General features: G+C 43.8%; 1 protein-coding gene across 2 annotated transcripts in view; it reads left to right on the top strand.

Annotated features, from left to right (window-relative positions):
• The window catches only part of ZC3H6 (zinc finger CCCH-type containing 6), a 361,631-nt gene that overhangs the window by 164,203 nt on the left and 182,771 nt on the right, over window positions 1-14,657 (top strand). For both annotated transcript variants that reach the window (XM_086927473.1, XM_086927474.1), the window contains one exon: window positions 5,106-5,215. In XM_086927473.1, the coding sequence (XP_086783599.1) occupies window positions 5,106-5,215 (110 nt within the window). The remainder of the gene's footprint in view (window positions 1-5,105; window positions 5,216-14,657) is intronic.

Below are 14,657 nucleotides of genomic sequence, written 5' to 3'. Positions count from 1 at the left end.
GCATAAGTTCGGCGGACCGCGTGTAACCAGGAATAAACTCTTTTTGGTTGTAACTCCTTGAGTGCGCATCTTGCTTTGAAGCAAATTGTGGATGGATATATATATGTACATGTGTGTGTGTGTATATATATATATATATATATAATATTGATGCAGACCTTTCTCCACAGGATACATAACCTAAAGCATGTGGTAGCAATGATCTCCCGCATTAGTTGTACAATTTAACAATAATAAGAGATAAGAAGCAGTGTACTCATTCATTGTCACTCAGCTGAGATTCCGGTGAGGCTCTGCCTCCTGGTGATGGGGACTTCCTGAAGCCTCCAGCTTGCTTGGCAAATTTTAAAGCGGCTTTTCCGTCAGTGAAGAAGTGGGTTTTACCTTTAAGAGTGTCTCACAATTTCGCCGGGTCTAACAGAGCGTATTTCGTCCCTGATTTTTTAAACTATTTACTTGCTGGTAGGAATTCTTTGGGGGCCGCCTGGACCAGTGAGGTAAAATCTGGATAGAAGAAGACCGCGTTACCCTGGTATTGGATTGAGCCAAGTTCACATGCCTGTTTGAGAATTGTGTCGCTGTAACGGTAATTTAGCGAGTAGCGAGTGGGCGTGGTGGGGTCCCCACCGGAGGCTTGGGATTCAAAGTACGGTGAGCCCATTCCACTTGGAACACAGTGGATAGTTCCTTGCAGAATTACTCACGCAGCAGGGTTTCCACAAAGTTCTCTATATTAGTTATGTTGATTGTTTCTGGTATTCCTGATGTTATTGCCTCTGGATCTGGCCTTTACATCTTAATGTTTTGCCTTAATTAATTTCAGTACTTTGTCCATCTGCAGCAGTTGCTTTTTTGATTCTGTTTGGAAGTCATCTGCGTCTGACACTCTGTTCCCAAGTACATCAGTTGGCATTTCATGGTTTTCTATGCGCTGCTTACCATGGTCTAGGCGAGCTGTGAGGCAGTCCAGTTTAGAGTCTGTTCTATCAGGCTAGTCTTAACATCTTTTTAATATAGTACGTATGTCTTCCTCCTGCGATGTGTTTTCCTTTGTATCTCCTATGACCCCTGTTACAGGATTCGTTGCAGGGACACTATCTGTGTGCCGGGTGGGTCACTTGTCAAACAACAGTTTAGCTTGTTTTTTGGCATTCTACCCCATGCAGCTGCCTCCCAGCAGCAGAACCTGGTAGTGACCTATGGACAGTATTCGCATTTCGCAGTTATCCCGCAGTTGCAGCACAACATGTTGTTGGTTGTTCTTGGCTGGCTGTAAGTGATGGATCTGGGAGCTAAGTAACGCCATTGGCTCTAGCTATCTGAGGCAGGACGGCAGAGTGTGTGCGACCGTGAATGAGTTCTAGCTGCGTCAATATGTTGGTTGCATTTTCTTGGGTTTCCAGTCACCTCGAAGCACACCTTACGGCACTGCGGCAGGGTATTTGATGAAGTCACCAGTATTCTCATGGCTCTTAAATTAGAATGTATTCCGTGACAATTTTTTTTGTTGTTGCTGGCGATGTAAATAAGGAGCCTACAGGAAGAGGCAATTTCCAATCTAGCTCAACGAATTAGGGCTTCCAAGGTTGCAGCCAAACATCAGAACCCTAGCAGCTCTAGAAGAAACAACAAAAAGGGCGGCAATCCTTTCGAAGAAGAACCAGTGGAAGGGACATTCTCACAGGGGTGGCACAACCCCAGCAAAAACAGGACTTGCCCAACACAAACAGCCTCTCACCCTCAGCACCAGTGGGAGGCAGAATAAAGAACCTCTTCCAGGAGTGGAGGAAGATCATGTCCGGCAATGGGATATTAAACATCGTAAGGTTTGTTTATTGCATAGAATTGGACAAGATACCACCAGCAAGTAGGCCAAAGAAAAAGGACCAGTCGAGCGAAGAAACCTCACGTCTACTCAAGGAGGTAAGGAAAATGCTGGAAAAAGTGCAGTTGAAAAGGTACCCAGAGATGAGATCAAAAAAGGAAATTACTCAACATATTTCCTAATCCCAAAGTTAGACGTGTCTCTACACCCAATTCTAGATCTCCGATTCATAAACAAATTTATGATGACTTATAGATTCAAGACAACAACCTTACTGGAAATCATTTCACAATTGCAAAAGTGATTACACGAGAACTATAGATATAAAAGACGCTTACATGTGCATCTCAATAAATTCAAACAAGAAATACTTGAGATGTGTATTTAGCAAGACTGACTACCAGTTAAGAGTACTAGCTTTCAGAACAAAATCTGCTCCAGGAGTATTTATGAAGTGTCTAGAAGCATTGGCAGTGCACTTAAGAAAACAAGGTATACATTTCTATCCCTATCTGGAAGACTGGTTAGTAAAAGAAAACTCCTAAAACAAATGCAAGGAGCATATACAACAGGTGATGAGGACACTTTACACTGGGTTTCTCTGTAATAAGAGATGTCATCGCCAAAGCAAGCACAAGAAAAATAGGTTCTAAGCGCAAGAACAAATTCTGTACTATAAAAGGTATATCCCAGCAAGAAGAGAATGGGATCACTACTTCTGGAAAGTCACTTTTACCATAAGGGGCAGGCTCTGCTATGAGGACTGTGGAAACATTGTTGTGGAAGATGGCTTCATGCATCGCTTTGATTTCATATGCGAGATTACAAACCAATTGTAACAAGCAACAGGGAGTTGGGAAAATCTAGTGGTTGTCCTACAGAAGCTACAGAACGAAATAGCATGGTGGAACAGATCACATGTAGTACAAGCAAGGACATTTTCACAACAAACTCCAACAGTAACCATTACAACAGATGCCTCTCATGGGCTGGGGAGCTCACATGGGTTCACTCAAAGTACGAGGGTCTGGAAGGAACATGAAACAATGCTGCTTATCAATGTCTTGGTGCTAAATAAAGTGTTCCTAGCTTTAAAAGCTTTTCTAAAAGTGCTATCCCGGAGAACAAAATTGATCCGAACAGACAATATAATTACAGTGTTTTACATCAACATGTGTGAGGGGGGGGGGGCACAATCCTTTGCCCTATCAAAGCTAGCCCAAGAAATCTGAAAGTGGGCAGTACAGAGACATAACAGCAGTTCATTTACCAGGGAACGCATATGTATACGTGGATAGACTGAGCAGACAATTATCAAGCTCTCACGAATGGGAACTCAATCAAACTATCCTCATACAGATTTTCTGGAATTGGGGAACCTCAAAGATAGACCTATTTGCAAACCCAACGAATGCAAAATGTCAATTCTTTGCATCCAGACAGCTACACCGCCAATCTCTAGGAAATGCTCCGGTCGATAGACTGGTCAAGGATATTTGTATACGTTTTTCCTCGATTTCACTTTTACACAGAGTGAATAACAAATGTAAAAGGAACAAAATGACTTGAATTTTAATTGCACTTCAATGGGCGAGGCAAACATGGTTCTCAGAACTAATAGTATGGCACCGGGTAACATTCTGAAACTACCAAAACAACAAGACCTATTGTCAATGGAGGGTACTACACCCAGAACTAGAGCTTTGAACATTCACATTTCTCCATAAATCATATAATACAAGTTCCACATTTTTTTCCAAAAGCCGAAAAATCAAGCGCGTTACACAAGCTGAACACAAGGCGAGCAATAAAAAACTATATAGAGAAGACAAAAACAAGCAGGGAAACAAAGCTACATTTTTTTTTTGCAGACGACAATGTGTGAAAACCTATAACTAAGGGCACAATTGCCAGATGGATCACACAAACTAATCAACTGTGCCACACAATGCAGGGATAAAACTTAGCTCAACCCCAAAAGCACTCTCAACAAGGAAGAAAGGAGCAACCATTGCCTTTCTAGCAAATATACCGTTTGAGGACATATGTGTGACAGTAACGTAGTCATCAGTACACACATTCGCAAAACACTACTGCATTGACATTCAAATGTATTAGGAAGCTCAAGTGGGGCAAAAAGTGTTAAAGCATCTGTTTGCAAATACAAGCTCATCTTCAAACCAACCACTGCAGAACTAACAAAGCCACTGCAAACTCTATGCACTGCATGTGAATCCAGAAAAGATTCACACAATTGTTTCTTACCTGTAGGTGGGGTTTAGCTGTTTGAAGAATTTTCTGGATTTACAAGTGACCCATCCACCTCCACAAAGAAGATGGAAGGCGAAAGCAGAAAAAAAAGAAGAATCTGAAGATGGCGTCCATGCGTGGGAGCTTCCGGGGGAGGGCTGACGTCGTCACAGGAAGGCACCAAATGGGGATCGGTGGTTGCCCAACAACAACAAAAATAGGACTACAAAAAAGTGGAGAATTCCAGACCCAACCACTAGATGTTGGAATAATGCACTTCATGTGAATCCAGAAAATTCTTCAAGCTGCAAAATTAAACCTACAGGTAAGAATTTATTTAAATTTCTATATGGTTCAGTTTTAAATACCATACACTCTACCTATTGAGCTACAAGGCCTACATAGGGGTTACTTATAAATATTTTAAAGGATTATTGTTTCCTTGTCGAAGGGTTATTTTGACACTTTGAGCTGCATGTTTTAATTGCTTCCTTGAGAATTACTTTAAGTGCTATTTTTCATCTTATTACTATTAAGAAATGTTGACAGTTGTATTTGCTTGATCCAGAATAATGAAATTACAACTTGTTTCTTATTTTATGCTCATTATTTTCTTAATAAATTTCGACATGTTAGTATTTCTGAATTTATTTTAGTATGTTGTTAGTTTGCATGTAAATGTGAATTAAATTGTTAAACAAAAAAGGTAGGTGGCAGCTCAAGGTAGTGAAATTCTGTGTTTGGTTATTGTTGCTTTTCTTCCTGTTATCTGTAAAGCCAACAGGTTCTTCAGGTTACTTATCAAATGTCCTTTGAAAATGGCAATATAAAGAATCAATAGATTTGGAGAGCACGGTGTCTAGCTCCTTCCTTTCTGACTTTAGTTGGTAATGTAACACAGAGAACCAACTAATAATCTGAACTGTCCCACGAAGAAATAACTTTTGTATGTAATTGTTCCTTTTTTTAATGTTGTGCTGTTTAGAAATGTTATCACTTAATGGTTTGTTCCTTAACATTCATTGTTCACATGAATTTCCCTGTAAATTCTTTCATACTGGAACAAAATGCTACCAAGGAGATAATTGCAAGTTTTCTCATGATCCGTTAACAGATGATGCAAGGATGATGTTGGACAGGGTAAGAAATCTGATTGGTTATATTTTTCTGTTAACCTTTATAACATTTTGTGTGTGTTGTACATTAGATATGTTTGCCAAGCAATCTCATTTTTATTTATGCTTTGAAAGATAATGTGGAGAAAATGATGTGGCTACGAATTCCTTTTTGGAAGTAATTCAAAATAAGTTGGTGACGAGGCCTTATGTTTTGATTAATGTTCTGAATTGTAATACATATTTTGTTTGATGTAGGTAGATAACAAACTCTAACAGTACTTCGTGTATAAAAGATAGAAAATACTACCTTCACTTTGGATTCCTTTCTTGGGTCATTATAGTACTTTAATCGTTCAACTTAACTTGTAGTTTGGCATCTTCAGTGCCATAAAGACAACTGGAAAATTTGAAATGGTTTTGCGGTGTGCTTGTAGGGTTTCTTGCTCGCAGTTGTGTATACACATCCAAAAGTAGTCCTATTTCACTAAACAAATCCTAATTCATTTGTTTTGCAAACCAATACTCTCTCTCCATTTGGGGCCAGCCTTTCGACTCCTAACTAAAAATGGGAATGCCTCCCATTGCTAAATAGTCTAATTTTGTCTTTGCTAACTGCCATGGCCGCTTTAAATATTTAGCTATGGCAACTGTTGCAGGTGACTTGACTGTTTAGTAACATAGGGTCATTTTGTACCTACCTGTTGGTGTGATATGGTCTGAAATGTAGAATTAACACTGTTTGCTCAAAAGAGACTGAAGTACGGCAAAAACAGATTACAGACTATCTTACATTTTGTCTTACATTTTGTCAATGTGTCTAAGAGAATTGGGTTGTATTCTTGAATCGGTGTTTGTTAAGCGGGCCTTTTTACTTCACTCTTTTACAGTATTTAGTTATGAATATGCCAGTTCTGTTTGGACCACAAAAGAATATGATGTTAAGGGGGGTGCATTTTTCACATTAGGATGAGATGTACAGGATGGTGAAAGAGAGGATCATTGGGAACGTGGAGTTTTTATCATCTCTTTGTGTATCAAGGTGAGAAGTAGTAGGCTCAGATGAATTGTATGAAGAATCCATGTTTATTTTCCAATTTAATTCCCCCAGATCCAAATAGGTGAGTGCCCTTTTCACACTCCAATTTAGAAGAGGATAGCAAAGGAGAGCTGTTTCCTGCAAGTCTTGTATGATAACTCCCACTGGTGGTTTTCCTTGTCTGTGGCGTAATGTGTCTGCACAGGTGTATTTGCTATAACTATTTAGGCCACTGGTTCTTAAACTGTGATTCGTGGAGCCCATGAGGCCTACTCAGGGGGTCAACGAATGGTTTAGTAAATTATGGGATTAAAATTAATAAACTGTATAAAAATAAATAGGCAAAATTCGAATACCTTTTCTATAGTTGATTATGAATAAATCAAAATAGTTCTATATTCTAGCATTTGGTGTACGTTTGCTTTTGTATTTTTTGTGTTTAGTTTTGAGGTTCAAATCACAGAAATTGCTTATTCCTGGGTCCTATGCTTCCAATAGTGACTCAGTGGGGGTCCCCTGATCCCATTAACTATTCAGTCAGGGTCCACGCCAATGCAGCTGTCCTTTACCACACATGCCACAGGCCCATTGTGATTAGACTTAATAAATGGTGTAGGTTTGTTGTAAGAATGACCAACCATGGTATTAGCTTCCACCAATGCATTGAGGGTGGCATTTCTTCTTAACTAACGTATGCTCCAGTTAACCTATATACTGGCACATCCAGGAGCAAGGCAGGCATTCTGAACCAGCGACAGAGAATCAGCTATACTCTCCACCATATAAAAAAATCCTAGGGATCCTTGGGTGATTTGATGGGTATGTGGGAGGCTCCCAGGAATGGGTATAGATCATTGGTGAGGAGAGGCAGGTGCAAGAGGTAGGGTGAGAGCCCTCTCCATACAGCCATGTATGGCCCAAAATTGAGGGAGGGTGTGAACGACGCACACAAGAAAAGCAAAGGACATTAGGTCACAGAGACCTCATATAACATCGAAGAGAAATGAGAGAAAGAATTAAGTAGACACACGCTGAGGACCTTTGTGGCTACCTAAATGGTGCTGAAGGCAGGATGAGGGGAATGTTAAGGTAAAGACAGACGTAAGGGGAGAACCTTCAGCTGTTCTACATATTTTTGCAAATAGCATGACAAAGTAAGCATTGACAAAGTCAAAAGGCTGCTGACCAACACCTGATTTATTGACTTTGACCATGCTTGTTTTAAATTTCCATAGAAAATGTCTGCATCACAGAACAGTCAGGATTTAACAGGTGCTGTCAACTTGAAGAAAAAGCAAGTAGCAGTTGACATAAACTGAGATTATAAACTTGAAGCCTCCTGGAGTACCTTAGCCTAAAGCAAAGCATTATGTCTTTTTTTCAGTCCATCAGGCAGCAATGCACTTATTAGAGAGCAAAAGGTAGGGCACTTGACCATGACCTGAAAAATCAACAGTGGCTTCAGAGGAGAATTGAATGAGAGTGAAGTGTGATGTTAAGATAGCCTGTGCAGATATCTAGAGGATGGAGATAGTTACAGTGACTGTGTACAAAATGTTGATTAAGAGGTCCTTCCTTACCTCTCCTCTCCCTGCCTACGATTTCCCTTATGTACAGATTTTCTCAGAGACACCTACATCTAGCAGACTAGTACAAGTTAATGGTGACTTGTAGAAATGTGTAGTTGTAACCCATGAGGATTGTATCACTGTTCAAAATGATTTAAACCTAACCTAGCTGTCTATGACTGGGAGACTTGTGATTAAAGCATTTCCTTCTTTAGCACTTATTATTCTGATGAAATGTGGGTTATTTTACCTTGTTTTAAATTGTCCTGTTTTGTTCTGCTCAAATTTAAAATACCAGGTTTCTACAGAGATTGTCATTTCAACCAATAGCTATCAAGTGTGATTACATTTTGTAAGGTTTGCCCTTAGCCAAAGTAGCTCAGAAAACAGGATACTACTAATTCTGTCGAGGTATCGCTTTTGACTGCCCCCTGCAAGGTACATATTTGTGCTGGAGCGTCTGAATATGCAGCCCAGGAATCAATAGTGGCCGGAACACTTAGCCTGCCAATTGCCATTGACACTGCCCTTGTTTTTACCACTCACAGTTCTTCCCGCTAATAGAAGCCCAGCCCACCCCACCCCTTGACCTACTTAATGCAGACCACAGTGTGACTGCATGAGTAGGCATCTAGCCTGCAACTTGCCTGTGGCCTCCTGTTCCTGCTTGCTGCAGTTCGATCCAGTGACTCTTCTGCTGCTCGGGTTTTCCCATTCACCGTTCTTCCCACCAGCAAAACCCTGCTCACCCCAGGACCTAGTGAATACAGCTACTGGTGCTCCAAATTCAAGCCTTTCTGCTCCTGGACCCTGCCCAGTGCTGCGACCCCTGGCCCTCCAACTCCCCGGAAGATACACCATCACCAAGCTCTACACCCTCGACCCCAGATGCCACAACAAACACTGCCATGTGCTGACCCACACTCTGTGGCAGGACCTTTCACCTTCATCTGCTGCCACTTCACCTGCTAGAGCACACACACCAGCCCAGCGACCAGCCCCACCCTGAACACACCACAGACACAACCTGAACAAAAACACCATCTCCCATGCACCCTTCTCAATAGACGTTTACTATGCAAACACACCACCGATATTTGGGACCTCATCTTCACCCTCGCACCTGACATCCTCTTCAAGACATGGAGCAACCTCACTTCCGTCCCTGAAATCACCACCTCAATACCAAAAGGATACAAGATCACCCACCGCATCAATAAGACTGGGTGAGGGATCACTACCATACACAGGAATCCATCCAATGCACCACCACATATAACAACATCACCCCTGCCATGGAACAACTCAACTTCCGACTCCAAACAGACTGTGAAACCACCATCAGGGGCAACCTTGCCTATCATCTTCCAGGACCACGTACAGCCTTCTGCAACTTCATTGCCCTCACTTGCCAAAGACTTCAACAACTATATATTCCTCGGCCACCTCAACTTCCATCTTGATGACCACAATGACATCAACACTACCAACCTCATCAACAGCATGAACAACATTGGACTTACCCAACTCGTCCACAGCCCCATGCACAACATCAGGCCACACACTAGACCCCATCTTCACCTCCAGCGACAGCTTCAGATACAACCACACAACAGAACTCACCTGGACTGACCACTCCATTGTCCACTTCCACATCACCTGTTCACGACCTCCACCCCCAGTCTTTCCAGCACCCCCCACTGCAACTGAATCAGAGTCTCAAAGGACACATGAATCACCACCTTCCACCCCACTCACTCCATCTCCTCCAACTAACTAGGCTAGAACGTCAGAAACTTCACAACTGGATCACCAACTGCGCTAACTGCGATGCTCCCATTGGCAACAACACCTGCAGAAGTTCCACTAATCAGGCTTGCTAATACACTGAAGAACTCTGAATCGCTAAAACGACACTGGAAACAACTGAAAAGGAGATGGCGCACCAGCAAGGACTCAGCCAGAAGACCACCTTCAAGACAACCCTCAACCTCTACCACAGACAGTTGAGAGAATTTAAGAAAAAGGCCTTAGCCTAACGCACGAATCAAGCTCCAATAACAGAAAAGAACTGTCCAACATAGTCAAAGAATTCTCCAACCCCTCAGTTGCAACACCACAATACCCCCCCACCAGAAACTCTGCGACAACCTTGAAAACTTCTTCCACGACAAGATCGCTAACATCTACACAAACATCAAACCCCAGCCAAGGCCACCGACTTCTTCAAGCAACACAAAGGTCCCCCTTCAACCACAGACATCTGACTAATCGAATGGAGCCAGTTCTCGGCCCACAGGAACACTGCCTCCATCATGAAGTCGGTCCACTCAGGGGCCCCAACTGACCCATACCCTCCCCACACCTTCACCCTAGGCTAAGCTAGAATCAGCCATGTACTAACCACCTTGTTCAACACCTCAATTGCCCTGGCCATCTCCGAACTTGGACCTACTCCTACCCCCACTGACCACGCTAGGAACCTAGGCTTCATTCTTGACAACAAGCTAACCATGATGATTTGGGTCAACTCAGTCTCCTCCTCCTGCTTCTTCATTCTCTGCATGCTTTGTATGACGTTAAAATGGCTACCCCACAGCTCAAGACGTACCATCACCCAGGCCCTCATCTCCAGCCTTCTGGACATTGCCAACACTCTCTAAGCAGGGATTGCAGCTCTCCTCCAACGACTATGGACAATATAGAATGCTGCTGTCAAACTTGTCCTGGATCACCTTAGGAGTACCCACAGCATCCCCTACCTCAGGGAACTCCACTGGCTCCCTGTACAGAAAAGATACCAGTTACAACTACTGACCTATGCATTCAAGGTTATGCACACCTGCAGACCCGCCTAGTTACACCACAGCTTGAACTTCCATCAGCTCACCAGACTCCTCTGCTCAGCGTCCCTTTCTCTAACTCTCACCACCCACATCTAATGTAGCAGATGCAGCAGTCATTCCTTCTCCTACCAAGCAAGGAAGACCTGCAACAATCTACCCTATCATCTACAGACCTTCCGGTACTGTTTCAGAGTTACGAAAAACCCTAAAAGCCTGGCTGTTCTGATAATGAACTGGACCCTACCAACGTCTGGATATCCTTATGGATGATACTTAGAGCTCTACAAATCTACTGATTGATTGATAGTGTGAGAATTTGGGTTGTTATTATAGGGGAGTGGGACCCTCACTCAAATAATAAGCTGGGGTGAACTACAAAAAGTCACCCATTTATCCTGTGCTTAACCCTCTCATATCTTGGCGCAAATGTAGTCAGGCTGAACTTAAAGGCAATGTGTAAAGTATTCATGCAGCACACAAACTGTAGTAATGTGAAAAAAACACAAGAAAGCCCCAAAACAAATTAGAAAGAGTACATTTTAATAAATATAATGACCCCAAAACAAACTAAAACCAATTAGTAGGATCAAAGTTCTGAATGTTTAATGTTTTTAGTGAAAAATAGTACCAACTGCGGTAACCTTGTCGTGCTATACCTGGCCAAGGTCACAAGTGAAGGCTGACCGTAAAGGAGTGCGGGTCTGCAACAAGCTTCAGGTTTGTACCGGTCTAGGAGTTACCTTCAGACTTAAAAAGTATCTTGAAAAGGTCTTGGAGAAGGTAGACACTTAAGCGGGGCAAAGCAGTATGCTGTAGCTGAGAGGTCTTCGACATTGGAACGCCGCTGGACAAATCCTCAGTGAAGCCATCGACAGCAGGAAAAGCTACGTTTTCAAGCCAAAGAGGTCATCATTGTTGATGGGATGCTGGTCGTAGTCAAGCCTGGTAAAGATTTCTACCTTCGGATTTAGATGTTTTACTTGAGCTTGGATTTCGTCAGCTGGATGAGGCTGCAGGCTGTAGCTGAAAAAGGCTTCACAAGGCCAGATACACCTTTGCCGAGAGGGCCTGCAGAAAAGGATTTGCTGCTGCGGAGAAGAATGTAGCGGGAACTGCAATGAAGTCAATCCCACCGACAATGCACCTTTGTTGATTTAGCTTACAGGTAGGTCTAGGTCTCTGGTGTGTTCTCGCAGCACAACTTCTTGAAAAAGCTTTTAAGTCCCAGCTTTTATGGTTAGGCAGTAGGAGTACACTTTGGCACCACACCAGGGGTCCATGTCCTGGGAGGGCACCACTATGGGGCTAGCATTCACTGCAGCTGATCGAGCAGCAGGTCCATTTGGTATTGGTCAGCTGAGCAGGTGCACGGCCTTTTAAGATTGTTTTGTCCCTGTAGCTCTCACAGGATGCCAGCCAACTTGCTCTGGTGGTACTGGGTTCAAGAAAGCAGGTTCAATCTTCCTTCCTCTTGCAGCGGGGCAATCCTCATAGCAGCAGTGCAGACCTTCTAAGTCTACCGTAGGTCCAGGAGTGATCTTAAGTGAGTGCTACCTTTTATCCCCATTGTCAGTCTTTGTGTGTGGGTCAACTTGTGGCCTACTCCCAAACTAGTTCTGGCCAGGGGGGTCCTGTGCCGGATGTGCGAAGTTAGAACATTATATAGCGCACTATGCAACCTAACATTTCTCGAGACGACCCGAATTCTAATCTCGACTTCCCCGCTTTACCGCTATGTGTGGTTGTGGGCAAATTATCTTCCACAGTGGAAACTCATATTGACCAGTTACAAATAGTTTCCACTGGGTCCTGTTGTCAATGTTTTCTTACGTATACTTAAGTAATACAAGGTGTCCATTGAGAAGCTTTAACAAATATATATATATTTTAAAATGTTCACTGTGTGGGGAGGAGGAGATCGCTTATATACTTCAGCTTAGGAGTAATACATAGCCCTTGGCTATTGTGATGCGTTTTGGACCAAGTCTCAGTTCAGGAAGGGCGTGCCCCCATCTATGACCCTTTCCTGCACTTCAACATTTAAACAGATACGGCAACTAGATGTGTGCCATACTTTAAAAACACGTACCCTATAGGCTCGTAGAGAAGGGCATGGTATGAGCTTTTAGGGTGATCCTCCAACAAACCCCGCCCCAAAAATGTAAAGTAACGAAGGGAACGTGTGTAAAGATTGTTCTTTTCCAGGGGATCCTCATCAATAGTCATAAGCACTGAATATTCCCGCCCATGTGCGGGACCCCGGAAACAATATAAAAATATATATGTAAAAACACATATATCTCGCTCCTCATATATGTACATACATATATTATTTTTCTCACACCAATGCAGCTCCAAAACTGAGGCTAAAACAATGTAAACACATGTACATGTACTACAATTAGTAAGGAAACAAAAAACACATTAGGTCAAATTTCCCTTGAACTTTGTGTTTTAATGAGTAAAACCACTCATAAATCCTGAAGATTGCTTATAAATAGACACTGTTAGCCCTCTGGCTGCATTGTAAAACAATAGCATAGAAAATGAAACCATTTTCAACAAAATCTGGCACTGTGCCTTTAAGGCAGCCCTGACCCCAGGCTTCCCATCATGCCTCAGGGGTGACAGTTAGGTCAGTTGTTCTTTCCGGCTCCTTCAGTCAGGACCCTGGTGAAACAGCTCCCTTTCTTTTTGACTTTCTGTCAAAAAATATTCTTGTTAATATTTTTGCTTTCGCTCGACGTCTTTTAGACCTAGGGTGCTACTACTACCTTTTCTAGGCTTAAAAAAGGTGTTTTTCCTGTCAAAATGCCTTCCCTCTTTGATAAATGCCCTTCATGTGGAAGGAAGATGGCCAAGACTGACACTCATTCAGTGTGTATCCTGTGCCTACCAGACTCTCATTCTTCGAAAACCTGTGAACACTGCCAGGTTTTAACATCCAGAACTCTCAAAGACCGAGAGAGAATTCGAGCTTATGGACTTTCTGAGAGAGGAAGATCTCTCAAGAAGCAGAAAAGTCGGAGGGCGCGGTCGACGTCGAAAGAAGCCCCGACTTGTTCACCTTCGGCGTCGGGATCGGCGTCGAAGAAGCAGTCGACGTTGACATCCAAGGTACCTCCGCTACAGACAGCGTCGAGGGGTAGGTCGCCGTTGAAGCAGAAGAGCTCGACGGCGAGCCAACCGACGTCGAAGCAGCATCGTCATGCTGTGACGTCGAGGCATTCTCCGTCGACGCCTGGCCACCGGCGTTCGGCGTCGAGACAACCTCCGTCGACAACTAGTCGTGGTCGTTCGGCGTCGAGGGAGCCTCTGCCGACACATCGTCGATCGACGTCGAAGCAGCCCACGTCGACGCCCTGTCAATTGCGTTCAACGTCGAAGCAGCCTCCGTCGCATTCACATTAGACGTCGAGGCACCCTCCATCGCCGCCAGAGCATCGGCGGTCGGCGTCGAAGCAGCCTCCGTCGTCATCGAGCAGGCATCCTTCAACGGCGAGACGCTCTATGTCGAAGGACAGTCATCGACACTCTAGGTCAGCGTCGAGGAGATCACGGTCGGCGTCGAGGGAGCGTCTATCTGCTCGCGGCTAGGCGTCGAAACAGCCACCGTCGACGGATCAGCGGAGATCCAGAGAGCGGGGCGTCTCGCAGCCAATGAATATCTCTCCTACAAGATCACAGGATAGGTCACCTTTGAGGCAGGTGGTGCATGAGATGGAGAGTGAACCTTTGGACCAGGTCTCAACTGGGTTCCCCAGGATCAACATCGGCTGCGGAGGTGGAGAAATCACCCTTACAGGATCTTCCCGCCAAGAGAAGGAGGGTTTCAGAAGAGAGAGGTCGGTCGAGGTCTTCCTCTAGACGGTCTGTAGTAAGCCTGTCCTCATCCTCCTCGGCATCTCGAAGTGGCAGATCCTCGGTTGGGGAAAACAGCTATTCGGATAGGGAGAGGTCAAAGTCCCCTGCAAGGTCGCAGCAGGATCAAGCGGATCAGCCTCCTCCACGTTC

Source organism: Lissotriton vulgaris, chromosome 6 (genome assembly GCF_964263255.1).
Source record: "Lissotriton vulgaris chromosome 6, aLisVul1.2, whole genome shotgun sequence".
Lineage (NCBI taxonomy): Eukaryota > Metazoa > Chordata > Amphibia > Caudata > Salamandridae > Lissotriton > Lissotriton vulgaris.
Note: the sequence above shows the minus strand (reverse complement) of the source record. Positions and strands in the feature narration are given on the sequence as shown.